At 38.0% G+C, this 27,058-nt stretch overlaps 1 protein-coding gene across 5 annotated transcripts in view; it reads right to left on the bottom strand.

The window, feature by feature from the left end:
* Window positions 1-27,058, bottom strand: part of rtkna (rhotekin a) — a 65,306-nt gene that overhangs the window by 20,331 nt on the left and 17,917 nt on the right. Inside the window, exon 1 of one of the 5 annotated variants that reach the window (XM_058775474.1) lies at window positions 25,799-26,488. The exons of 3 other annotated variants lie outside the window; for them this stretch is intronic. In XM_058775474.1, coding sequence (XP_058631457.1) covers window positions 25,799-25,897 — 99 coding nt within the window. In that variant the 5' untranslated portion in view covers window positions 25,898-26,488. Of the gene's footprint in view, window positions 1-11,014; window positions 11,538-25,798; window positions 26,489-27,058 lie in introns of those variants that run through there. One more of the 5 variants, XM_058775476.1, reaches the window with a different exon arrangement.

Genomic DNA, 27,058 nt, shown 5'->3' with positions numbered 1-27,058 from the left:
AAGCTATACTCCAGACACACAGATTTCACCGTTAGTACTGCGTAGGCCCAAATGGAATCCTATTTAAGCTGCACAGTAATACACAAGTCTCATTATTAGAGCACAATGGGCCATTTGAGATGTTGTTGTGTATGTGTGAGAGGCCAGGCTAAAATGCACAGTGTGTGACTATGGCTCTCCAGCCAGCTGTTCCCACACAAAGGCGAGAAGCTTTCCAGCACAGCTGGTTTTGGACAACTAAAAAGGGTGTGTGTAAACTTACGTTTGGGAAAAAGAGGTGTCTGTGTGTGAGTTGAGCAGGTTGAGACAGAAAAAAGAAGGGGTGTGTGCATACATGTGCATGCTTGAGCTGTGAACTTTGACTACACACAGTCCACATCTGTGATGAAAAATATATTTTTGATATTGTGTAGGTGTTTGTGTGCAATCTGGGAATCCATGCAAGCATTGATGTCTGTGTGTGTTTGAGCTGATGCCATATCTCACTCCATAAGGAGAATAAAGACTATTGAGATCCTAATCCATGGAATTAACACTACTTCATATAGTTAAAAATGTAATATCTCAGATCTATAAAATATATTGTGTTTAATATTTAATGCATAGCCTCATTTTCATAAAACTAATACACATCACATCCTTTGTCTATGTTTAGGTCATAACATTAGTGCTAGACATAAAATTTTATTATGACAAAGACTAAAGTGAAACTTTGAAGCCAGCTCTAAATAATGTAAAGGGTCTAAATCTTCTTTTTAGCCTACAGTTTTTGCGGTGGTTTGAGATAACCTCACTTAACCTGCTTATGCAAGAATCACAACTTAACTTAATAGATCTTGTCTGAACCACAAAGTTTTATGCATATTCTGATAAGTAAAAGTCTTGTTTGTGACTGTCTAAATGAAAAGAACTGCTTTATATAATCATGTGCATTTGTTTGCTCTTTATGAACTAGATGGAGCCATTTCATTTTTGTATCAAAGCAGCACTATGAAGCAATTACAAACAATAAAATGATCATTCGTACATTCATTCACTTTCATTTATTTTAAAAGTGTTCATATTTCTGAACAATGAATTGCCATGAATTTTCCCATCAACTTTTGTGACAACTGGATGGCAATATTAAAAAAAATATTTTGTGTAAAAAAATTATTTGCTAATAAATCATTTTATGAAAAAGTTTACACGATTTATGGAGAAACCCTAATCTAAAGTAAACCTAATACATACAACTTTAAATAAGGAATTAAATCCTTGGCCATAGATCCATAAGATTTGGATTAACCACTGACATGAATCAAGGGGTTCACTACCTGCTAACATTTGCAAAAACACTCTGTCTATTGTACAAAAACACAGGTGAAATCCACACAGATGGCAAATTATCCACACAGGCACTCTCCAGTCCTCCTCCATTTCCGATCAGCACTGATCCTCTCTTCATACCCAAACACAGCATGTTCACTTCAGGTCTGATACTCGATGCCCTTCTTCAGCCAGGTAACGCTCAGCTCTGGAGATCCCTGCTAAACCCTTTACAGGCTCAGTTTCTGGGCTAGTGGAGGTAAGAGGGGGGTGGGGGGGCCTGCTTGCCTCAGTGACACACTCTGATCTGTATTCCCTTATGGCTGTTAATCTCAGACTTTGATGCTGTCGGAGGCCGAGTGTGGGACTGGTCTCTAATCAGCTCAAGCGGGCTAATTGGCAGTTAAGCACCTCTGGCAACTCTAAGTATAGAGCCGTGATGAAAAGTGGGAGCAGTGACCTTGAAGGACCAGGATCAGATTTTCACCAGAGTAGATCAACTGAGCTACAGACATACACAATTTGTTACAATATGTACAATGTTCTATATAAAGTACTCTACTGAATATAATGTATATTGGAGCAAATATTTGCTAGTCCCCATAATAATGCCTGATTTATTTCACCAGTAGGCTGAATTTAAATTAGTACATTATTTTACAAGACATACACTTTTTAAATATTATAACACTGCCTTTCAAAAGTTTGGGATCAGTAAGATTTTTAATGTTTTTTTTTTTTTTTTTTTAAAATGGCATCTCTTATGCTCATCAAGGTTGTCTTTATTTGATCAAAAATACAGAAAAAAAACAGTAATATTGTGAAATATTATTTCAATTTCTAATACTGGTTTTCTGTTTTAACATACTTTAAAATATAATTTATTTCTGTGATGCAAAGCTGAATTTTCATCAGCCATTACTCCAGTCTTCAGTGTCACATGAAATCCTGAAAAATGTTTCACAGGTTCCAAAAAAATATGAGGCAGCAGAACTGTTTCTAACATTGCTATAAAAAAAAAAAAATAGCATATTAGAATGATTTCTGAAGGATCATGTGACACTGAAGACTGGAGTAATGTCTGCTGAAAATTCAGCTTTGCTTTACAGGAATAAATATATTTTAAAGCATATTACAATAGAAGCTGCTATTTTAAATTGCAATAATATTTCACAAAATGACATCTTTTTCTGTATTGTCGATCACATAAGTCTTAATGAGCAAAAACTTTGTTAAAAACATTAAACATCTTACTGACCATTCAACTTTTGAATGGTAGTGAATATTACAATGTTATAATGTAATCATAATTTTGTTTGACATGGCCATTTTCAACCTCACTCTGACCTTTAAAATTAATTCTATTTTTAAGTCTATTTTAGCTACTGTACCTTTAAGACTTCTCTATGCAAATCACCTCTATTACGGCTGAATACTAAATAGGTGCAAATATGAGTGGTTCTATACCAAATGTGCTCATGGTTATGAAATAAATACCATGAGGGTTTCTAAACTATAAATTTTCCATAACTGTGGACTGGGTGGACTAGAAAAGAGTTCTTTGTGTTGTGAATGACTGAGTCAACATACATAGAACTCTTTTATTTCAAAAGAGCAAGGAAAACCTTGTTTTCCATGAGATGTTCTTCTTAAATGTCAGCTCTCCCTGTGAATGGACTGCATTAAAATGCAACGGGGCTCAGCTTTAGTTCTCCTTCACACTGGTTTGACTTTGATGAACGCCTGAAGCCCGGTACAAACCAATCCGACGCCAACAAACTAGTGGCGACGAAAGCAGACTGCGGGGTCGGCTCACGTCGGCAGCGTCTGGGTCCAAGCTGACGCTCGACACCCGATGGCCAAATAGCACGTCCGTTCTGCGCCTTTCTTGCGCACTGGTTCGCCAGCTGAATAGCCAATCAGAATGATCATATGGCCCGACTGACCGACGAGCTTCAACATGTCGAATCGGCCGAAAAAAAAGCAGACGAGGAGGACCACCTTCAGCCAATGGCGCAGAACACACTGAGAAAACTTAGTCAGCTGACGAACAAAAACTGCCCGACGGCCGACCGTCGGCTTGGTGTGTACCGGGCTTAAGATGCATGATTGCAGATGTATGATTCTGTATGACCTGAGCTCACTTTCTGTTACATTAACTATGCATGTAGTGGCTTTTGGTAGATAAAGGTGTGCATGCAACTATGAGATCATAGAAGAAGAAGGCAACTGACAAACAGATTAACAAGAGTCAGTGCAAGAGGATCCAATTCACTGACCCCACCAAGGGGTCATATTTTGGCTGTTTAAGCATGACCCTGTTCACCCCTGCTGGAGGACTGAACACTCTGTGGATATTTTTCTCCACTTACACTTTAGCTGATTGGCTCAAAAACAAAAATGTCCATCGATTTCAGCAGATTTCAAACCACATATTTCCAGAGCGCGCTAACTGAGCAGCTGCCATTGAAATGTATGAAAATGTAAATGAATAAATTTCTCCAGGAATTATAGACCTCCTCGAACCTCCAAAATGACCAATAAACTTAGTTACGTCTTCACAAATCAGAAGCGCCAGCAGAGAAAGTTTATTACTGTAATCATAGTAAACATGTCTCTCTCTCTGTGCACTGTTTTGTTGAACGCTGCCTCAGACTGCGCATAACCGAGCTGTTGTGCCTCATTAAGATCAAGACTGAGAGTGTGCGCATAGAGCTTAAACAGTAGAAAGACCCCCTGTAGAATCAACATCAGCCTGCTTTGTACAATCACAATTGCTGCCTACTATGACTAAATGAGAAGTTCAAGCTTCCAGACATTCACTGGGATCATTTACAGTAACAAAGAAACTGGCTTGGTGTTTTGTAACTTTGTATTTGATGCCAAAGGCAAGTTTTATAACAAAGCAGTGAGCCCCTTTGTTATGGTTTTCCCAATACACTATTGACTCCTTAATTAATGCACAAACGCAGCTGTGTGACTGATGTACTTGTGCCGGGACATCTTCATTAGCATGTCTATTAAAGTGCAGGTCTGCAGGCCGGATTAACTGCCCTGCTGAGCACACAAACTCAGCTGCCATGAGCTCACCTGACTGGAGAAAAATGAAAATGGAGATAGAGACTTCCCAAGGACACAGGTTTCAATATTTACTTGCCATAAACAGCTACACACACCAAGTTTTTGAAAAAGTATTTTAGGTATTTGCTAAAAATAGTAAAACAATTAACTATTACAATTTAGAATATATTATTAATCTAATTTATAATATATTACATGGTACATACACCGACACATTTAAAAACTAAACAATGAAAAGCTCCAACTGTTATGAACTGTTCTGAACTTGAGCATGAGTCATTCAAAATCCATTTCACGTCATTCCACTAACACTCATTCATTTAAATCCACAATGACATCCACTAAATCCTCTTTAGTATATAAAGCACTGTCCTGTCATTCACTTATAATTACGGCAGGTCCTGCTCAAACTGAAGCAGGCTTTGGTCAGGAAGGACAGACTAGGAGATCAAATCTGCAAGATTTTGTTGTTGTTGTTTACTCTTCTAATCTGCAGCTTTACTTGAAAGATGATTGCAAAGAGGAGTGTATGCATAAGCAATTATCATGAAGTGAGAGAAAGAGAGAGGCCATTAGTCAACAAGCTCACAGCTGAATTAAAATTCAAACACAGCACCATTTTACCATTCTGAGGGCTAGCGTGCAGGAATATAAAGCTTTTTGCCTGTTTCAGTATCACTCCCATCTGCTGTCTTTCCCTTGTCTTCTGTCTATGTTCTTCCTGTAAGTATGGATGAACAGTCACTGCTAGTAAACCACACCAATACGTGCAATCAATAAAGACTGTGCGCACAGTTCACAGTAATGTCCTTCTAGTTCTAGTGCATTTCTAATGCAAGCTGCACGAGTAAAGACACTCATTCGTTGTACAATCCACTTAATTTTAAGTTGTTCTGGTAGCACTTTATTTTACAGTATGTGTACTTCACTGGTACATACATGGTAAATATCTTGTACCTACAGGCAAGTGAGTGGTAACACAAGGTACTTACCTGAAGTGTATGTACATGGTAACAAATAAGAAACACGACTGTACTTAACATGCCGTACATGCATGGTAATTAGTTTGTACATACAGACAAGTGTGGGTAAGAACGGTCACTTACAGGTAGTGCCCGTACATAGTAACTAATTAGATGCTTTACTGTACTTAATGTATATACATGGTAAATATGTAGTACTCACAGACAAGTGGGTACAAACAGGCACGTCCTTACGGTACCCGTATATGGTACACTGTAAAAAAATGACCGTGATTTTAACGGTAAGAAAACTATGAAAATGCTACAGTAAAAACCTGTTAAATGGTTTACAGTAAGTTCCCCTAATATATACAGTGAAAAACTGTAATAGACATTTCAGACAATTTTACGGTGAAATACCATTTTTGGAAGTGAAAAAGAATGTAAAATCTACAGGGAAAAAACGTAAATTGATGTTCCCAGAATTCCCTGCGTTGCATTTCAAATTGGATGTTTTTTCTTTAAAATAACTATGTTTTCTTATCAGCTATGTTTATTAGGGTTGTATGTTACATCTAATGTTGTTAAATTAATGTTTATTGCATATTTCAGTTTAATGAGTCTCACCATGATGGTGTTTAGCATTTGTGCGAATGACACTATGCACTTTCTATATATGTTATTATTTAAAAGCTGCTTGTGGTGAGCTTTGGTTCATCGTGCTTTCTCATCACCACCTGCTTTTGGTGGTTATCAGTGCATTTCAAAGGTACAAAACAGATTTCAGTACTTCTATAGGTTGGTATATTAACATTATATCAGTTAATGAAATTACGGTATTTAAATGTAAATTTAATTTAAAACCGTAAAAGCTAAAATGTTGCTACCGTATTTTTTATGATGGAATTCCGGCAACCACAGCTGCCGGTTTTTTTACTGTAAATTGTACAGAATTGTTTTACAGTGTAACTAATAAGACACATTACTGTACATACTAATGATATGTACATGGTAAACGTGTAGCACCTGCGGAAAAATTTGGAATTATGTGGTAAGGGAAGTACATGAACTGTGAAATAAAGTGCTACTGTTGTTCTTTTGTTAGTTTTTTTTACATAAACCAGTATAGCAGCCGTCTCAGATTTGTACCAACACCTAATGGTACAGATATAAAATCACACAAAATAAAAGCTTTCATTATCAATAACACTGTCAGCCCCGATAACACTTTCCAGCTATGGAGACTGTAAGACTGATTATAATTTAGCTCATCATGTGATCCCCTATGAGTTGACATGCTCAATGTAAAATAAAACCGTTTTTATTAGGCTATTGATATGGATAGAGTTTTCACCTTGGGTGAGAGAATATCATTTTAAACATTCATTCTTCTTCCAAAATGTTGTCACTTTGTAGGGTAGCAGGGATTCTGAAGCCTATCCCAGCAAACTTTAATTAAAAATATATATATATTATGGATTTGTGTGTAAAATGTTTGTAATGAGGGGGGGGGGGGAATACAGTGTGTACTTTTAATGTAATCTTGGCATTAACAGTTATAGATTTATTTTAAGTTCTGTTCACAACTTCACACACAATCTGGAAACGACAGAAATAGATGCACCAACCCAGCAGATTTTTTACACATGCAAATACATAAACAGACAGACATGCATTTCCCTGAGAGCTCTCTCACGCAAGCCGAGAGCAGCTCACAGCAGGACCGGGAAAGACTGAAAACACAGAAAAAAGGAGAAAAGAATAAAACTGGGACAAAGCAGAGAAAACAGAGGAAGAAGCATAAAAAAAGAAAAAGAGGAGTGATGGAAACAGAAAATACTATACAGGCCCTTGAAGGGATACTGAATTTGTCAATTTTGAAAAAACAGGGTAAGTGTGACTTGAAGGGGGAAACGAGGGAAATAGAAAGAGAGATATTTTAAGACATACAGAGCATCTGGACCAGTTCAGTCTGTTAAGATGTGCTCTAGTAACACACATATAGATTTGGTCGGCCAAACACATCCAGAAAGCAGGATGAAAAATCTAGCAGCAGAAATGCTGGTCTCAGAGTGATCTGTGTATTTTTCAGTATCTAGAATAGCTCACCAAAGCAGGATGAAAGAGGGAAAGAAACAGCAGACTGGAGGAAACTCAAGAGAAGAGCATTCGCTGATAGTGTTTATTTGCTTACACTGCCTGAATTGTTTTAGCACCTGATTCATTAAAATAATTATGCAAATCAGATAACGGTACAAAAACGCCCCAAAATCTCCATTATGCAGGCTGGTTCTGAGTGCTAGGATGTGGACAATCATGATCTTCCATCTATTGCTGGGACTGCATCCTGACACCTGAATCAGCTCTTTTATATGCAAAAAAAAAAAAAAAACTTCTCTGAACATTCAAAACACTTTTTTCTGTTAAAAAAGTAAGAAAACACGCAGCTTTGTCATCATTACAACAGAAGTACCAGAGGGAATGTCTTAGCCATATATTGTGGAATACCAACTTGGAAAACGGGGATCCTTGGAGCCAAATGGTTGAGAATCACTGGCTTGGTGTTTTGTTCAAATAACACACACACCTCAGGGAACTTAATGTTCTTTAGAAATTAACACTCAGAAAGCTGTTATAAATCCCATGCATGATTAATAAGTGTGCCTGTAGTAGTCATTTCCAACCAGCATGTCACCCTCCCATGCTGAAACACCAGCCCAGCAGTTTAGAGGTAAACTAAGTTTAAATTGGATTTTTGCTTTGCAGAAAGAGTGACATGAGCTATAAAGCAAAAGGCCCCTGAGGAACATACTCTGTTTAAACTCATAAAATAGTCTGCTTGTGTGGGATTTTGGTGTTTTGGGTGTGTGGACCCCCCTATGCTAAAAGCCACCACCTCCAGATAAAGCACACGGAGCCACTGACACACAAACAGCAGTGCACATTAAAAACCTGCATACACAAGGCCCACATGCTGCCCTCTCTCCCACTACTAAACACAGCTTTGACACATGAATATTTAATAGCTCAAATAAAAATATCCTTCACAAAAACACTGTCTCCAACACAATAAATATCTGCTCTGAGAATGCACCTCCCTGACATATACACATGCATATATACATAAAGAGCAGGTATATTTAATAGTGGTTTACGTCTATGAATATTCACAAGTTATAACAGCAAAAAAGATTTTAGTTTACACTGAAAAATGCATTCCAGCAGACCTTTATCCTTATTTCAGCAAATAAAATAAAATAAAATTGATCCCTCTGGTTGATATTTATTTATTTATTCACTTTTAACGCCATGCCAGCATCAAGGCCATTTTCATAGCAATCTCTGAAAAAATTATACACGGTATACAATTAACAAACGGTTGATCATCTGGTTGAAAACACCATTTAAAAAAGAAGGATTTGTACATAAAACATGATAAAAAAAAAAATAGGTGATACAAAAATATTTTTGAGTCATCAATAGTTGATAGAAAAATAGCAAAAAATGATCTTGAATAAGCCTTTATCACTTTGCTTTCTACGGTTAGATTCATTTTTTTATTTTGCTTTTGATGTGAATAGGCCTTAAAATTGTTACAGCAACTGATTGCACCACACACACAAACATATGAGCAGGCACTCATGAATACACACTTCCATATGGGCAATGTGAGTGTGAGTGAAGCAGTGCTCCAGCGTGATGAACACATTGGCATTTCAACCTCTCAGACTGGCAGCCACAGTGACAGGGCTGCTTCTCTCACCCATGCAGCCTATAATGGTGAAATCTCTCTGTCTGTGTCCCAAACCCTCTATGCTTCTTGTCATTCTCATGGTCTGTGCAGATAAATGGCACTGTCAAAACAAAAACTACACACAGTCCTGCTTGACAGTAAATGATCTTATTGCTGAGTGACTTCACATGACTTCACATGACGGTCAAAATTATTTGAAATAAATGCTTAATTATGTAAACAATGTATGAAGATATACAAGATAATCAAAATGCAACTGTAACATGAAATCTACAAATATAGTCTAAAGCTGCGATTTCTCAAGCGGCAATATGTTGTATGCATCTCTGAAGACAATTGGGAGGAAGGAACGGCATCTCTTCAGCAAATATTGATTCTCTAAATGCAGTCAGAGTAGACGGTAATGATTTGGCTGCAGCAGCAGCAGCTAGCTGGCCTGAACTGAATCCTGCACATCATGACAGGCCACCAAACATTGATCTTCATTGATTACATTCCTCAGAGAAAACACCACGTTGAGGGTCACGAACGAAATAATTTAAAACAATCCTAGAAATCTTCAAAGCGAAAAGAGCAAGCTGTCTCTGCGTCTAATCGTCTCGTCAAACCTGACCTTTTCTGCATCAGACCGCCAGTGGTTTAACACGGTCCTGACACTGAATCCTCACAACAACACACTGACTCAATGAAAACAGAAAAAAAGTGAAACAGAGAGGAGAGGGAATAATGGTTGGTTGGATTAGTGCGTTTCTGATACAGCGCGGCAAAGATCATGTGCTAATTTTGAGAGCTCTGTAAATTTACAGGACTGTGCAGATTTATATGACTTTAATAGATGTAACACGATAAGAAGGAAAAAAGCTGAACATCACTGGAAGTCCGGTCATTTCCAGAAATCTATTCAGTCAAAGAACCGGTTCCAAAACATGATTCAATGGTTCTTTTATAATATTAAATAACCTAAAAAAGTTTTAATAAAGTCATATAGAGGAACAGCTTGCATCACTTTTGAACAATTCAAACCAGTTCAACTAACTCACAGAAAATATCAGATTGAAAAGCGATTTGTTCACAAATTGAAAATGAATAATTAGCAGTGCTAAACAGACCTCATAAATGTGTACGTCAACACTATACTGGCTATAGGTTTAACAGCTAATGCTCTTTCAGCCATGAACTGTGTAAGAAGACTTAAATAGGTATACCAGAACCTATGCAATATGGTAGACTACAACAGTAGTTCAATAGTTCCATTACAAACCCTCTAAGAAAAAACAGCATGAGAAAATTTTGCAATGGGCCAGAGCCACCCTCCTTACACTGATTTTTTTTGCTGGAAAACTCCCCTCCCATTACAGAGTTCACTTACTGCAGTACAGTAGAATCATTGTTTCAAGAATAATGATTTCCTACAATCCATCATGTGCAATCATTAAAACAATTTAATTGGAATGTTATTTAATAATATGAATCGCCATTGTTCCGTTTTGGCAATGCATCATTATGACAATTTAGCAGTCCTTCTTTATGGCCAACATAAATATCTTAATTGGAAAATGATTGAATTAAAAGTTAATTAACTGTTTAAAACAACAATAGAGCTAGGGCTAAATTCCTCAACAACAACAGTACATCAAAAGAAAATATAGTGTGATACAGGCTAAAATGACAAGCCTCCTCCGCGCATCATCTCGTGTATGCAGGTACTGAATGCGCGTGGGTATCTGACCTTGCTGCACGCGCACCTGCACACAACCTAACATCCTTTACACAGATGCATTAACATCTCACTAGAGTATATTTACGACATAGACCACATTTATAACACAAACCCTGACAGTAGCGGTAAACTATGCCATCGTGGTCAAACCGAGAAATCAAATCTTTAAGTGTAAACGTCATCACTTACTCGATGATTCTTCGTATTATTCATGTTTGAAGAGTCGCTCGAAGAAGCTGGAACTCCGAAATCACCGCGCGATCTTACGCAATCCAGGCCATTCACTGCAACTCTGAAGTGATCAAATGACCATTCCTCCGCAATAAACAGTACGTGACTGTGTCACAGCGTTAGAATGAATGCTTGCCTGGGACCGTCGGTGTTTGACACGGTCATCTGGCCGTGCTCATCTCTCAGCTGTCATCGCAAGCCGCTCTCTCTCTCTCTCTCTCTCAGTCCAGAGGGGGGTCACACGAGCTGCGGTTAGTGAGAGCCAACCAGTGGGGCCGGAGAGGGGGCGGCGGTGCTGCTGCTGACTTCTGTAGGGTTTACAGTCGCGGTCCGGTAGGTTTATCGAACAACAGCAGGTTTTCCTAGAGAGCATGTAAACAAAGGTACAAATACATCCCGCGCGCTCTCGTGGAATCAACACAAAGCTGTCAGTCTATGTGTCGCTGAACCACAGTATTCTGTCTTTCTCCTCGTAACCATCTTCTCGTCTTCGTCCGCTTCAAGTCCACCGTGAATTACATCACCTCTCTAACAATAGCAGTGAGTGCTCGGAATAACGCGCCTCAGTGGAGCAGGTGGAGAATATGGTTCAGATCAGCACGTGGGTTAAACCAATTAAATCTTTATAAAGCAGCGAGAGTCCAAAGAGACAAAGTTGCCAAAGAGCTTCATGATTAAAGATGCATGTGCAGACTAGTACTTTGATTAGATTCAATATTGCAGATTTACGCAGGGGTTTTCAAACTTTTTGATGCCACCCCTTAACCTGATAATCAACTTATTTCTATTCAGTTAGTGTAACATTGAATATATAAACATTCTTAATTGAACTCAAAATGTGCATAGAACTTTTGACAGTAAATGCTACCGAATATATGTAGCATCTTTACAAAATAGTGCAAAATAGTGCAAGCTAAAGGTGATGACAACAATTATTTCTGTTACTGTTGGCCTACAATTTATTAGCTGTCAGTGGAGTAACAGACTGATCTCATGATTTCTGATAATTAAAAGATTAATCCAGTATTTTTAATTCTTAAAAACATTGTTCAACCTTTTATTCTCTGAAATGTTACACACATCCCATCACCGTTTTGAAGACCCCTGTCAAAATGAAAAAAAAAAAAAAAAGACATTACTGGTTCTTGAACAATTTTAATACAATTTATTGTATTGTATTTTGTACATTGTACTTAACCAAGTCTTAACTAACACTAAACAAGCTATTTTATATGCAGAACTTCATAGTAGACTTCATGATACAGTGCATTAAGACAAAAAGGGGCATATGGTTAAACAGTTTTACAAAAGGCTACAAAAACAAGTCTATGACTTTGCATGTCAAACAGAAAAACAATAATTTTCTGTGTCCATTAATTAAAATTTAGCTGCCCCTGTTGTCATTAACTGCTCATTAGATGCTGAGAGCCTTCATTATCTAGTGGCTTTCTTATAACAATCAACTCTATAATACTAATATATCCATATCGGTCAATTCAGTAGCATTTTTACCAATCCTGTCGTGTTTCACACAATTTAATTTACTTGAATCACACGAAGGCCTAGTACTTGCTCAGGGTGGACTGAAGCCAGGACTATGACAGACATGCTCTTAGATTCATTAAGCCACTTCAGATGGCTGTTCCAGGGGGCACAGCAGGTCGTATTCACCCAGGTGGAAAATAGGTGAAGAGTGAGCCAGCAGAATGAAGTTGAATGCCAAAAGGCCCTATGTGCTGTTTGTGGCTTTTGTAGGACACACTGTCTGATGTAATTGAATAATACAATTCAAAGCACACAGTAAGGGTGGAGTGATACTGAATTATATAACAAATGTATAGTTATATAACAAACTATTTCAACCCAGGCTCATGACTACATAACTACATTTCACTATAGTTTCCAGCTCAAATGAACACTAGAGGCAGTAAAACGCCAACTTGTATATGTATATTTTCCCTTAACTAATACATTTTCATGTTTTAATCACATAACTAGCTCCATATATGTATGGCTTTCAGATATTGTAAACTTGCTCGGTAGCTCACCTGGTACAGCACTGCACTAGGTCAGGTACAAGTCCCCAGAAACACAAGTCACAATATTCCACAAAATATTCCTTGTACAAGCAAGCTAAAGTGGTTGGTTCAGCAAATGTTTTTTTTTTTTTTTCCATGTTTGTTAACGCTATTGGTTTAGTTTGTGCAGCGGGTAGATTCATTTCTAACACAAAGAGCATTAACATTTTACCACCACTCACTGAACATTTAATTTTTTAACTGCCATGACACATACAACAACTAATGTAATATGCTCCTACATTGACATGAGCTGTTTTGAAGAAAATGAAACATGCTATTCAGCGCCAGTCACTGGACATTTCACTTTAAATGTGCAATTAAATGAACACCACAATATCATTTTGCAGAAATATACCCACAGGCATGTTTTTTCATGACACTGGGCTGTTTAATAAGCCTGCATATGCAATGGAGAGAGAGAAAAATTATAGCTCCTTTGGTGTACGTATCACCTGAAAAGTACAGCATAAGTTTTGCACAAAATTTGCAGCAATGGAGCCAGTCATGTATTTGCATTAAGCCTGGCTTGAAATATTCAGATACCTTTGTGGTGATTTAGGAGAAATATATAAGTCAAAGAAAGAAAGAAAAAAAAAAAAGTGTCATTTTGAATAAGTGTAAAGGATATGAGGTGATAAGCTGTGTGGATTTATGAAAGAGTGAGTAAACAAGAAAAGGGGAAACAAAGAAGGAAAAGGAAGCGAGTTACAGTAGGGAATATTGACTTCCACAAATCAATGAACATGGTGAGAAACAAGCAGAGATGAAAGAAAGCTTTATAGTGGGAAGAGGATTTTTGACCCGAAACCATTTCACACACATCCTTAGGATGTGCCTACACAAGCGGTTACATATACGTCAACACCCATGTGGAAACACATATCTAGCAGTTAGGGAATGGTTTCGTATCAGTGCAGAAATAAGACCCGTTCAACAACAGCTGCACTAACTGCCACGACATTATTATTGGTCACAAGGAGCAAGAGAATGTGTCAGGGCCATCATAGAGTAAAATTAGACTCGTGTTAATGTGTACTCCTGTGGATTTGAAAGAAAGACCAAAAGACAAGGAGAGGGTGTGGGAGGCAAACTGAGACCGGAAGCCGTATGTTGTGGAATGTGAGAGCATTATGTATTTGTGAGCAAAAGTAAACATCCAGAAGACAGTGAGACTGAAATTCCTGACGTCAGTGCAGAAGGGCAGAAGGTCACTGAGTGGCCTGCTGGGATATAGATAGAGACTAACACAACAACAGATACTGAAGGTATCAATGGCAAGCTAAAATAAAAGAGATTAAATGCTTAATTATATTGGTTCATGTCACTTAAAGTTGTATAAAAAATAAACAGATTTGAAATGATCTCACTAGCCCAACTCTTTTAAATCTAGCAAGAGTACATCAGGTTTGGTGTTTAGTCTCCTTAACCATCCTCTGTAACTCTCCCTTATTGGCTTGTGATTTCTGATTTCTACCATATTTACTTTCTCATTGGATGGAATGTTTTTTTTTCCCAAGCAAACAAAATCTTGTTTCCTATCTGAGGCGTGTTGACCTTGTGTCTGAAATTTGTTTCCTTCCTCACCATATACAGCACATCCAAAACAGTGCCTCTTGTTAAGTACAGACTTGTTAATTTCAGACTGGTCCTGATGTCACAGTTGCATTGTACTGTATGCCAAATTGCATTATTGTTGTTGTTCTACAAATAAATTCTGAGAGAAATATACAGCTAGCATTTCTGCCCTCAGGAGGGGCTGTGCATTGAGGCAGGAAATGAGCAATGTGGTTTGGAATACCACAACAAGAGCAGCACAACATGAGATATTTAAAATCTTCCCTATTTCATCACAGATGGAAAGGAAAGAAATCCCAATGGCAATATATTATCTTAAACCCGGCATGTCCAAACATACATATCACTATCTTTTGTATAGGCATACACAAACCAATAACATCTGATGTCTGTATTTGCAAATCCATATGCTGTGACATTCATTGTGTCCCTTTGCTGATATTTGTTAAATTTTACCTGTAGTACTCACAAATCACTCAACATTCTACACTGAGCAGTTATAAATCGCTGAAAAAAAACGGAGCTAAAAGCATCAGATGAAATATTGTAGAGCTGAAAACACAAGCTGATAATGGTGGCGTTAAATCATCGGGTTTACTAAAAGGCTTTTGGAAATATTGATTTTTGCATTATTGCAACAAGCCCAGCAACAACTCTACAGTTAGATGATTTTAAGCACAATATTGATTAAAATCAGTAAGTCTGCTGGAAAATAATTTTATAGTGAAGCAAAAACAACAACAACAAAAAATGTTATGTAAGAATTTTTTTCTATTGTGTCCTGCAGTTCTATGTGCAATTCAGAACTGAATTAAGCCTTTTAAATTAAAATGACAATTCCTAAATTTGAATTGTGGTGGCAAACAGGATGCAAATCCTTATAATTTAAGGAAGCAGAATTGCAATCAGTTAATTTCATTCCATTCATAACAGAACATAACAGAAAATTATATAAATGTATGGACAGAGAATGATACATAGAATGACAGAACTATGAACAATGACTGCAATGAACTATAGATAGATAGCACGTAAAGTAGTTTGTCAAACAAAGGGTTAATCTATAGCATCGATGCCAGCTCATCCCATCCCAGCTCAAGACTAGCCATCCCATCTCTTAGCCAATGGGAGACAGCGCACGGTTCCTGCAGTATCTACACAGCAGCACAGTAAACTGGATTAACCTAAAGGATTCTTGATCACAAGATTACATACATACACGTTCTGTCTTCATGCATGGCCCATTTTATCTGCTTATTCACAGAGACACATTATTTACTGAGCAGTTTCCAAGAAAGGAGAAAAAGGTTACAAATGTATCCAGAATATCTTGATAAGTAAATAAGTGTTGTTGGCCCTCTGCAGTGTCTTAAAGGGATAGTTCACCCAAAAATGAAAATTCAGTCATCATTTACTCTAGGGATGTGCACGAATAGCGAATCTGTATTCGGAAAGGCACGGAAAACGAATAATGCGTTCTACGGAGCCACAGCAGGGACATGGTTAGCCGCTTGCTAGCAGTAGCCTATTACAATATACAAAATTTCACTTACCACATAAACAGAGAGAGGTAAGGAGAGATGACCGATAGGACGATGTCGAATGATTTGCATATCCTGAGCATCACTGACAAACATCTAATCTTGTGAAATGTGTGGCAAGTAGTGCCGCTCCATAGTAGATTAGGCTGCGTGTGATCGCCAATCTCAAAAGTGAAAGTAAAAAGCATATTAATAGCGGCTCCCTGAAAGCACTGAAATATATTTTTCTCGTATATATCGTATTTATTCTCTTTACGGTTGCCATAGTACACATCATTAACTTTCCGAATACCGTATTCCGATTCGGGCACATTCATAATTTACTCACCCTTGTGTCCTTCCAAACATGACTGACTTGCCTTTTTTCTGTGAAACAAAAAAGAAGGTATTTTGGGAAACAAACAGTAAAGATTCCAATTGATTTCTATTGAATGGAAAGAAAGAAAGCCAATGGGAACCAAAACAGTTTGGTAACCAACATTTTTCAAAATATCTTTTTTTGTTTCACAGAAAAAGGGACATACAGGTTTGTAATGACATGAGGGTGAGTAAGTGATTATTCTGAGTATGTCTGGGTGAACTATCAATTTAAACAAGCTGTACTCAGCTCCTTTAATGCAGATTTATTAAGAAAGTGATTTAACACCCTGCAGATTTACTGGTATTTATAGTAGCTGATGATAATACTGTAATCTTTTTGAGCACAATGGTGGTAAACCAAGACCCATAACTGGACTCAAGTGTATAGTAAAGAGTCTACTTTAAACACACTCATAAAAACTTCAATGAAATGTAATTGAGATAATGGTGATTACAGCGAAGACCCTTTATTGCACATCTAAACCCGAACTACAAATCTTTACAAAATCCAAACAAAGCAGCCCCATGTGCTTCAGCCCTGCAGCAAAAGACATTTTACAAAGAGGGCCCTCTTGTCTGACCTTGACCTTTCTCCAGTTTAACTATGAACTATGAAGAATGACATCAGGGGTTTGTACCAATGACATCAGCAGACGAAAACAGAAACAGTCAGCTTGTGCTTCTTAACACCTTCGTCGGCCCGCATGAACCTCAGCAACTGCCACTACATGGATAGCAGGAGTCAGATCGATGGAGCTGGAGGCTGACACTGCTTAACTGTTCGCACAAGGAAAATCTATTTCCACCAGTGGAGCCATAAATCTAAAGGGAAGGTTCAGCGATGATGCAAGCAGAGAATTGTAGCTCATCTATTTCATAGGTACTGACAGATGCCTAAGCACTAGATCATGAAAAGGTGGCACTTCACTGCGGGGAGGCTAAAGGAGGAAAGATCTGAAATTAAGGGTTTGTGAAATTGAAGAACAGGTCAAAGTTTTGCAATGTGGACATAAATCATGTTTTAATAAAAATGAATGAGTAGTATAAGTGTCATCACATACCTGGGAAGCAGCTCCATATAACGCAACTCTGTATTACTCTGAGGGAACATAATGACCTGCTAAAAAAAGGTCAATATACTTTTCTCTCAAATTATTAATGCTAACAACATCAGCATTGCGTGACAATGAGTAGCCTATAGTGTGTAATAGCATGTAGATTTCAATTTCTGTACAGTCTAATCTAATTGTCATACCATTCAAATTTCACATTAAGAAATTATTTTAACCCAAAAAGCAAATATGCTCCCGAACTGGTTGTCTTTAAAATACAAATCTTGTGTAATCCCAGGCTATCTGTAATCAGAAGCACATTTAAAACTGGAATATAATTTAATTTCATTCACGTGTTTCATAAACACGTAATTCTTTCTGGATTACAATCCGCCATCAAAATGATACATTTAATTATTCTAACTGCTGTGAGAAAAGGCTATAAACCATCCGCTACCTGAAGGATCTTCGCATGCGATAGCGTAGTAGCCAGGACAACAACTTTTTTTTATTTATTTTTGCTGGGACAACTTCTTTATGTTTACAGACGTGACTTAATGACACAGCAGCATGCTCAAATTTCCAGCGAAAACCTACCCGTACCACTTAAATTGGAAAACATTATTATAAGATAACTGTTGTGAATCCGGCTAAAAAGGCGATAGTTTTGATCACTGGCTGGTTATGTACTTGCTCAAATATTGATTCCGGATCATTTTTAACCCAAAAAAAGTTACGGAATGCAGCTTTAAGTATCATAAATTGGACTTTTCATGTAATTTTCATATTTTTGTCATATTCTTTGTGTAATGCATGTAAAATTAGAGAATTTATTTGAATTTCATTTTCAAATGAATTCTAATTATTTTAGTTAATATTTAGCTATATATTAAATTAATATACATTTAATTGCAGCAACTGGTATGCTTGTGTTATTTACTAATTTAAATTAAATTGTGTGATACTGTATTTATTAACTTTACATCGGCCAGTGGCCACCCAGCTCTCTAGATATCGGCATTTGCCATCAAAAACTACTGTATATTGATTAAGCACTAGTCCCGATCCCATTCTCCCTTTACTCTCGCTATCATTTTCCTGGATGAAAAGTCTAAAAATAAATCTAAAAAGCACCCCCAAATAAAGTGCTAATAAAGGTCTACTAAATCAATTTTATCTCCAACATTAAAATGTACTGGCTGTGCTGAAAAAGTGGTGCTGTGCTGAAAATGAGCAATAAATCGAACATGAGCATCCAGATAGGTCGCACATCATCTGCAGAGCCCCAGAGCAGAGAGTACCAGGAGAACAAGGGCTTCTCTTCAGCTGTATCTGATAAGCTAAACACCCAACACTTCAACAGTCATATCCCTGGAGCCCGGCCAGATGGTTCCCGTCAAACTGCGCTAAAGATGAACAAACAGCGTAAAGTACATTATCTCATCCGTGTTGATTGAAGCTTTTGAGAAGCAACAGCAGTAAATTGCGAGCTGTTCTCTAGAGGGTGGAGGTGTGCTGGTTTGTTATACTGATGGTGAAATGACCCTCCTGCTGTGCCATTCACCCCGCTGTCCAAAACTACCAACGTGATGCTCAATTCAATTACACGGCCAAGCAGGCTCTATTCGCTTCCTCTGCAGGTGGCTAAAGGGATAGGTCACCACATAAACACCTACATTACAGAACGGCAAGAACTCATCCAGCTGAAAGATTGAGGGAAAAATGGCACAAATTCTATCACAACATAAAACTTTTTGTTTGGGGATGGAAAGTGGAGTAAAATTACAGCGAGTGGTTTGTCCTTAGGTTTTGTTTGTCTTGAGTTTCTTTCAGCATATAGAGCAGCTGACTGGACACTGCCAGAGGACTCAAACCGCTCCAGAAATTAACAGCGCTGCTTTCATATACAAACTTAGTCCTCCTGATACCATGAAGGAAGTCATGAGACCAGAAACAGCAGCCAGATTCAGGCTAAGTTAGCTAGTTCTGCAGACATACACAAAACTAAAAACAAACTAATCTTGAATAGCGGTGAAATACACAACTTTACGTTTCTGACACTCACCTGTTATAGAGAAGAAAGGAAGTCAAACAGTTTTTACATATTTTAAAACACTGTTCTGTTTATTTGCAATGGTGTTTTGGTGCTATAGTCAAATAACACAAAAACAAGAATAGAGAGACAAGAAACAGGTTTCCGGATTCTTCAGCTATTCACTGTTAGTTAAAAATAGATTCGACGGCAAGCGTTTGTGTCAAACAGCTGTTCATTCAAATGAAAATATTTTTTGCACTGCATTTTCACACTGATTATTCATCTTTGTACAAACAGGCCTTAAGAGTTCATATAACCTTATCAGATTTTTTTCACAGTCCTCTGTGAGAGAGGCAACACATATAGACCCATGACTGATGTGTTATAATGTATTGATTTGAAAAGTCTTGTCAGAGAAATTGGATAGATGGAAAATCTTATGCAGAAACATATGCCCATTACCTGAATTCTGACTCAACAGATTCAGCAGGTCTTATCGGCTCATTTTCTAAAAGCATAACATCTAGAATGCCTTAGCAGGGCAGGCAAGATGGGATAAAGTAATAAAGTATGGGGCCAGGGTGAGAGCTGGCGGTCTCCACTAACACCACTGGATGCTGGGAGGTGTTTTCCAAAGGAAGCCGGCTCGAGTCAAGACATTTGGCTGGTTCCTGCACACAGAGTGTCTATTCAGCCCTGTTCCTGACTACGCCAAGGCCCAGGCCTGGAACGATAGAGACTGCACTGAGGCGTGGGTGACCAACTACAATGCCCTCTTTCACTACCAGCCTATGCCCTCCTCCTAATACCCCACCCAGCCTGGAGGGCATGAGGAGTGCCAGAGCCTTGCAGATACAGGGCCTAGTCACGAAAAAGTAGTTACACTGAGGCTCCTTGAAACCAAGAATGTATGTTCAGAATGGAGTTATTTGCAAAGAAGTTAAGCATACAGTATTGGTCAAATATGTACTCTCACTCCATTTCTTAACATAAGTTTGGGTTCCTTGCCACTGTTGAATTTGGCTTGCTTGGCATGGGTTTAAAAAACTTAACATTCAGTAATGTCATTTGACTTGTGATTTGACTGCATTGACACCATCAGCTGAAAGCAAAACTTAAGCTTTATGAAGACACCTCTATTCTGTAGAGCTGCTTTATAGCTGAATTGAATTCATTTCATTATTGATGAAATTTGCAACATTGGCACTGTTATGGAACCGATTTGAATCAACATTGAACTGACTTGAGCTGAATACTGACACTATTACCTTTACAGCAGAATTTGAATTTGTCTCATATTTGATGAAATTTACATCGAGTTACTTTCCCGCTTATTTGCTAAAGCTGCTGAAACAATCTGTATTGTGTAAAGCGCTATATTAAAAAATGTGACTTGACACAATCCAATAAAGACGTTTGTTAATGTATAACACTGAATTTTGAACCTCACAATCCATGACTGACAAAGCTACTTAAAGGGATAGTTCACCCAAACATGAAACTCAGTCATTACTTACCATCATGTCGTTCCAAACCCTTAAGACCTTCGTTCTTCGTTCATCGTTCATCTCGTTCATCAACAAATCCAAGATATTAGACGCATGCGTGTGATGCTTACATAGAATATCCATCTCTGTTAGTTCATCATCGGTATATTCCGAATCGAATAAGTAAGGATGGGCAAAAAATTTCATACCCAAATTATGCAATTAACAACTTGTTGGGAGGTAAAAACAAATATCAAGATCACTCCACCACTAGGCCAAATGTGACACCTGTACCTGCTGAAGTATGGAGATTATCTGAGGTGGATTCAGGTCACATTGGGGTTCTAGGTGAGGTGAGAGGTCTGCCCTTTCCCAAGCATTTCATCATGCTCCTGGCTGGAGTTCAAAGGCCCACAGGACATCATGGGTGGAGGCCAGAGTTATGAGGTCCTTTTTTCTTGTGCTGGCACAATAACATTCTACTGGGGTCATTTTAGTTGCACAACATACCATAAGAAATTAACAAGCAGCAGCCATCACCCCTGCTGGGCTGGACACACAAAGGCCACACTGATCCACCTGAGGGGAGGAACCCTGGTAAACACACTGCTGGTTGAATATAGAGAGACCTCTGTATCTGCTACAGATCCTTGTAAACAAGCTGTGTGAATGGAAAGAGAAATCACTAAATCCATGTAACTTCTTCAGTTCATGTTACTGACTGATGACTGTGAACTGAAGAGATAAAAAGATCACATTGTCTATATTATTATGTCCTTGAGCACATCTGTGGGACTGTCAACTAAGAGCACAATGAATTGCTACATCCTTGCTACATGGCAAAAACAGATGAAACATATTATTATGTTTATTTAACCAATATGATCATACAATCACACTACCGTTCAAAGGTTTAGGGTCTCTAAATCTCCTAGGCTGTGTTTATTTGATCAAAAATATAGTACAAATAGTAATGTTGTAGAATATTATTACAATTTACATTTACATACAGTATAATATAATTTTCAATACAAAATGCAATTTATTCCTGTGATGGCAAAGCTGAATTTTCAGCAGCCATTTCTCCAGCCCTCAGTGTTACATAGGGCTGGGTATCGTTTAAAAATTTTCGATACCGATACCGGTTCCTGAACGATACTTTTTCCGATACCAATTTTATGAAATCAGTTTTTAACAAGATTACATTATCTCAAAAAAACTTTGGTTTTATTTTTTCAGCTTGTTGGCATTTATACAGACTCAAAGCCTTATCTCCCGAGCCACTGCACAAAGGAACAAAATATATCCAACACAATAAATCAGTGCAAATAATTTTAATAAAGTTCAAATAGTTTTCAGTTTACACATCTGTTAGGCTACATTTAAGCAGACTGCACCGTAAGCTTTCGAGTCTCTCTCGCGGATGTCAAACACTGATCGATCTGCGAAGTGTAGCTTCTAGTCGAACACACCTAGTGCTGCAGATTAACAGGCTTATTGCCTCACTGATGTTGAGGAGATTAACCCCTTAGGTATCGAAATTTGGTACCGAACGACAAGACGTTTTTCGATACTCGATGGTGTCGAGGCAATTCGGTCGGTGCCTAAAAAGTATCAAAGTCGATACCCAGCCCTAGTGTTACATGATCCTTCAGAAATCATATTAATATGCTGATTTGATGGTCAAGAAATATTTATTTTGTAATATTATAAACAATGTCACTTTTGATCAATTTATTGCATCCTAGAATTAAAGTCTCCTTGCACAAAGTTTCCAATATAGCTGGTGAGGGAGTGACATTAAACGTGACATTTAGGCCTATCTCTTTTCTGATTGCTGTAATTAATTTCTCTCTATTTTTCCCCATTTATGAAGTTGTAGAAATACAATAGTAGATTGAACACAAAATGAATATTTGCTATGGCCTCCAATGTACCTCTATAGAAGTTTACAATCCCAGAAATGGCTGAACCAGTGTTACTGTTGCGTCTTCTCAAATAAACAGAAAAATGTTTTCATAGTGCTACCGAGGCACACTGTTACACTTTTCAGGGAAATCAACCTACAAAAGGCTTATTTATATCGGTCTCTCCATATTAAAGTGGAAAATGTATTTTTAACATAGAAAAAAAATATATAGTGTAGCATCAGCAAGCTAAGAACGTGACCAAATAACCCATCAACCCTCAGGCAGAGACCGGAGAGCAAAAGCAAACCACAACATTAAGCACCACCTGAGGGAGCAATCACTCCTCACAAAAGCACTTCCATATCTACAGCATGCTATTGTCTGCGTGGTCAGGCAGTAAGGGTCAAGCAGAGATGACATCATACCAGCCAATCACGCTCATTAAGCTCAGCTATTTCCTGTTCCCATCACCCATCACTACAAGCAGGCTATGAATCACAGCTTTGCAGCAACAAAAGGTTGTGACGACACCGGGAAAGAGTTCTTCTGGTTTTCAGGAGAGACAGAGACATCGTAAAGGAAGGACACAGAGAGGAATGTTCATGTAGTGCCAAGAATGTGGCTGCCTCGATTCTTAAATGGACTTGTTAAAACTTGAAAAGACTGACTGCAACTGCTAGCGCTAACAGTAGTCCCCAATCATTCAAAAAAACCACAGGTTCCTGTCTCTGCGGCACTGGAGAATATATCACCCCCTTATGCAAACTCTGGCTAAGCAAAATCATTGACCATTTTATGCTGTCAGGCAGCCCAGAAAGATTTTCCTACTTAAATTAATCTTTAAAACAACAAAAGGAGTCCACAACCTCTTTCTGTAGTTTTTCTTTTTCAATATCTTGTGAAGTGAACATCTATTACTGCCCTCATCCCATCTCTAACCAGTTCAATTGTAAGCTATACACAACTTGTGACGCCACCGTAACCAACCACACAATGATAAATTAAACATTTTATATTAAATTAACATGCAGTTATTGTGTTTTCATGATCAAGGATTACTGTAATCATGACAAGTTCTCCAACCCTAATTTAGAAGGAATCCAACCTGTCCACAGGAAACAAATTCTATAGGGCTGCAGTGAACACGATCTTGCTAGATCACACAAAGAGTTAATTTTTCGCATGAAGATCACATGGATAATTAAATTTAAACATCAAGACTCTTTCAAATTGACAGAGGCTTGAAGCTAATTGACTTCTGAGAACTCAAGACTGCCAACGTTGAAATGCATGATCATGAATTATTTAAATGCTCCAGGAATTTATGAAGATGTCCTTCAGCTCAAAGAAGGCGCCTCCATGTCCTTTCATTATCACAGGCTACAAATTTAGGGTCACATTGCAAAAATACTGAGCACATAATCGGAGGAGGAGGAGAACAGGTACACTGGAGGAGCGAGGTGTGATCTCAGCATGGGTTAGGAGAAGAGCACAGTTTGGTCACCCACACCAAACCCCATAGAGCTCGGGGGCTGAGGCAGTGTTCAGCATGTCATTCAGTGAGATACTGAGCGTTGCTAACACACAACAGCTGCAGGACAAAAAGACGCCTACTTTATTTCATAACCAAAGGAGGTATGGCATTTGATACATACTTTGATATTTATCAAAGTTTTTCATGTGCCGCCTGCTTTCTACACTGTAAAAAAAAAAAAAAGTTGAGCGAACTTAAAAAAAAATTATTTTTACCAGCTTCAGCAGATTTTTGAGTTTGCTCAACTTATTTTTGTGGGAGATTCTCAAATTTTTGTTGTATAAACTTAAAACGACAAGTTGAGAACTCAAAAATCTGCTGAAGCTGGTTGCCTTAAAATTTTAAGTTGGCTCAATTTTTTTTTTTTACAGTGTAGTAGTATTAAATTTAAAATTGACACCATGATCCACTTACTTGAAGCAAGAAAGGGGGTTTGTTTCCACACTTGGTGGCTTGGCTTGAAAATAAGGTACCTGTATATTCACACCGATAATATCACCAAGTGTGCAATTGTTTCCAAAGATAAGGCTAGTCAAATGAAGTCCCCGTGGACGCGTTTTGCAAAAGAGCTTACATTAAATTGTAAGCTCACATACATGCTTGCATAAAATTTCTTATGGGTGCAAATGATTCCAGGCACAGAATACCAAAGAAATCACAAACCAGGCACAAACGTCCAACAACACACATTCATCGAATGAGACTTTGTCTTGTGTGGCTGCAGCTGCATTTCAGGACCACTGGAGAAATAGTGCTGTTGCTTCTCTGTATCAAGCATTAGTGCCAAGACGAAACACACCAAACTGACACAAACAATCACTGACATTGTACATCAACATCATTGTAAGAGCAGCTGTATACCGGACAAGCACCCTCACAGAGTAAGACACAACCTAACCACACTGAAAAAACTGGCAGAGCAAGACAACACAAGAGATCCCTCACACCTCATTACAAAATGCAGGCTTTTAAAACTTAACTAAGATTTTTAGTTATGCAAAGCATTTATTTTAAGTATGCTATAGACACAGTTTGTATAATTTTGTATTTTATTATCATTTGATTGTTTAACTAAAAAGACTAAATAACAGCATTCAGAACTACTTCAGATGTACAAAAGCATTTTAAAGTAATTCAAAAGAAGACAGGTTAGGAGAATACCTTTACCTTTAGACTCAGGGCAATCTGACGAATGTATATCATATTGAGATCCTCCAAAATACGAAGTTTCTCCTCCATGTCTGCAAGTCTGTCTATGGGCATCATTCAAGGGGGATATCGGCTCCCGATTTAAAGTTCAGACTCCCACTGCTCTTCAAACACTTAATCTGTCTTGAGAGTTGAGCAACATTTTTGGAAGAAGTAAATGACGAGTAAATGAATCAAACGATCCAGACTTTCAAAACGCATCCAAATCCAATCCACGGCGTATCCAAGAAAATCAGTTTTCACATCACAGACCAGCTCCATGTGTCCAGAAACAACAGTTCAGGAGGAGCCATGCGTATAACACCAAATATAACTGAAGACAACAAAATAGAAAGGCAGAGGAGTAAAACGCTCTTTTCTCAAACTCCTCAGCGCGTCCGCACGTCTCTCTCGCTTCACAACAATAGCGACTGCATCCAGTAGCCTAAATGAACGCTCTCTACTACATGAAAAGCAAAACGCCTTTCCTAGCACCCTCAAATCATGTTCTCGTTTTCCCGTCTGTTTAACTGGTCATTTACACGCAGTTTACTTCTTTATGTCCCTCTGTGAGTGTGTCTGTGTGCTCTATCTAGTAGGACTTTCCCACAAAAGGGCATCACACATAGCGCGTGGACTGACTGTACTGCCTTCACCATTCAGCTCACAACACTCAGCACAACTACCGGCGCGACACAAACTACACGCCCTTCATAATTCGAAAATCAATTTTTGCAATCGCAAAAGCATAATAATTATTCACATAAGTCAGGATGGGGATTGGTGTTTCAGTAATGTTATCGAAGTTAATTTAAGAAGAAAAAAAAAAAACTAACTGTTGTTGTTATTAGGCTATTAATTTATGGGATTTTCATAGGAATTTATATGACAACAAACTATTAGCTAGCCGCTACTACATTATCACTAGTTGACAGCTTAAGTGATAGCTAATTTAGTGGTGCATGGTTAACTTTGGCAGTTTATATGTGTTTATTTATTATTCAACCCGATCTCATGAAAGTGCGTATAAATAGTACGCCAAATAAAAATGAAAACTCATGGTATTGATAGGCAAAAATGGACTTTGGCGTGTAAATGCTACGCGATGGGTAGGATTAGGGTTGTGGGGTAGATGCGTCTCATACGTACGCGAAAACTGCGTATCCTATGCACGCAAACAAATTTCGTATCATATGCACGCGAACACGTTCGTATCACATACGCCAAAGTCCATAAGCT

Source organism: Onychostoma macrolepis, chromosome 05 (genome assembly GCF_012432095.1).
Source record: "Onychostoma macrolepis isolate SWU-2019 chromosome 05, ASM1243209v1, whole genome shotgun sequence".
Lineage (NCBI taxonomy): Eukaryota > Metazoa > Chordata > Actinopteri > Cypriniformes > Cyprinidae > Onychostoma > Onychostoma macrolepis.
The sequence above is the reverse complement of the archived record's forward strand: the minus strand, read 5'-3'. Positions and strand labels throughout refer to the sequence as shown.